This window comes from Poromitra crassiceps (genome assembly GCF_964638095.1).
Source record: "Poromitra crassiceps genome assembly, chromosome: 27".
NCBI lineage: Eukaryota > Metazoa > Chordata > Actinopteri > Beryciformes > Melamphaidae > Poromitra > Poromitra crassiceps.
This window is the reverse complement of record NC_139650.1, coordinates 1,844,523-1,845,903: the sequence shown is the minus strand read 5'-3', so window position 1 is coordinate 1,845,903 and position 1,381 is coordinate 1,844,523. Positions and strand designations below refer to the sequence as shown.

The following is a 1,381-nucleotide window of genomic DNA, read 5'->3' as shown; positions in this document are numbered from 1 at the left end:
CTCTACAGAACAACGCGTCCAAGCTGTTGCTAGCCATCATGGAGAGTCGTCACGACAGTGAGAATGCCGAGAGGATCCTGTACAACATGAGGCCTAAGGAGCTAGTGAGGAACTGATGTTTGCACCTCCAACTTATCTTTCCTCATACAGAACTCAGTACATCTCTCAAATGCAGCAGCTGCCCAGCTGCCTTGATTGTTTCCCGTAGCTCAACAGTCACACTGATGATATACTTAATGTCTCTCTACCGTCACACGTCGGCACCAAATGAGTTGAAGGTTGTATGTCCGTGTGTCTGTCCAGGTGGAGGTGATCAAGAAGGCCTATCTGCAGGGAGAGATAGAGTTTGAGGATACGGAGGAGGAGGAGGATAGCGGAGAGGAGGAGGAACATGATGCCGCCTCCCCCAGAAACGTTGGACACAACATCTACATTTTAGCTCACCAGGTAGTATTCATCTTTACAGTATGTTTACATTATGTATAATCTCATATCTAATCTCTAATCATAGCATGATCAAATAAAACAAGTGCAAACCTGTAAGCCCACGGTGCAGTGGTGCGTTCAGCTTTATGCCACCACGCCCCCACCACCCACATCCCCCTAGCCACTCCCCCTACCCGCCCCTCGAATCCCAACTCGACCACCTTCCTATCCCTAGCTAGCCCTTCTTCCCCCTAAACTCACTAAACGTCCATGAGTGAGTGAGTGTCTTGACTTTCCCATCCCCTGACCCCGGCCGGGGGCCTGCTGGCCCAGCGCCGTGGGAAAAATTCACGAATCCATTCATAGAGGAAAGGGATGGGGGGGCCGCACACATCATGAGCCAGTGAGCTGACTTCCTCCTTTGCTCTGTGCTTCTCCTCCAGTTGGCGCGGCACAACAAGGAGCTGTCGGTGATGCTGAGGCCAGGAGGGGCCAGCGGAGAGGGAGACGAGGCCTTGGAGTTCTACGCCAAACACACGGCTCAGATAGAGGTCACAACGCTTTGTTGTAAACACAAAATGTTAGCACAGCACAATGGCACCTGCTGCCTGCTACTGGAACCCTTCTTTGGGAGAATTCCACAAGAAAAATGCAGTTTATTATGTGTATTTGCAAAGAAGTCAATATACCAAAAATACCTGACAACAAGAGGCTGTGAAAAAGAGGGAGGTTTTCGGGGGACAAATGTACCCACCCCCCTTTGAAAATGGCGGCTTTTCCCTGGTCAAAATGTAGCCTAAATTTGCAGCGTTATTTAGCCCTCTTCCCGAACAGCTAGTATGGCTAATGGATGCCTTAGGTCATCTAGTTTCATATGATACCAGTATCTTCACTCTAGCTTAACGGACCTCGCTGCAGCCATTTGAATTATCATTTTGCAATATGGAGATTAACG

At 49.4% G+C, this 1,381-nt stretch overlaps 1 protein-coding gene across 1 annotated transcript in view; it reads left to right on the top strand.

The window, feature by feature from the left end:
• The window catches only part of LOC310799315 (inositol 1,4,5-trisphosphate-gated calcium channel ITPR1-like), a 150,111-nt gene that overhangs the window by 117,459 nt on the left and 31,271 nt on the right, over positions 1–1,381 (top strand). The window contains exons 47-49 of the mRNA XM_083661913.1: positions 9–104; positions 304–447; positions 870–977. Coding sequence (XP_083518039.1) covers positions 9–104; positions 304–447; positions 870–977 — 348 coding nt within the window. The remainder of the gene's footprint in view (positions 1–8; positions 105–303; positions 448–869; positions 978–1,381) is intronic.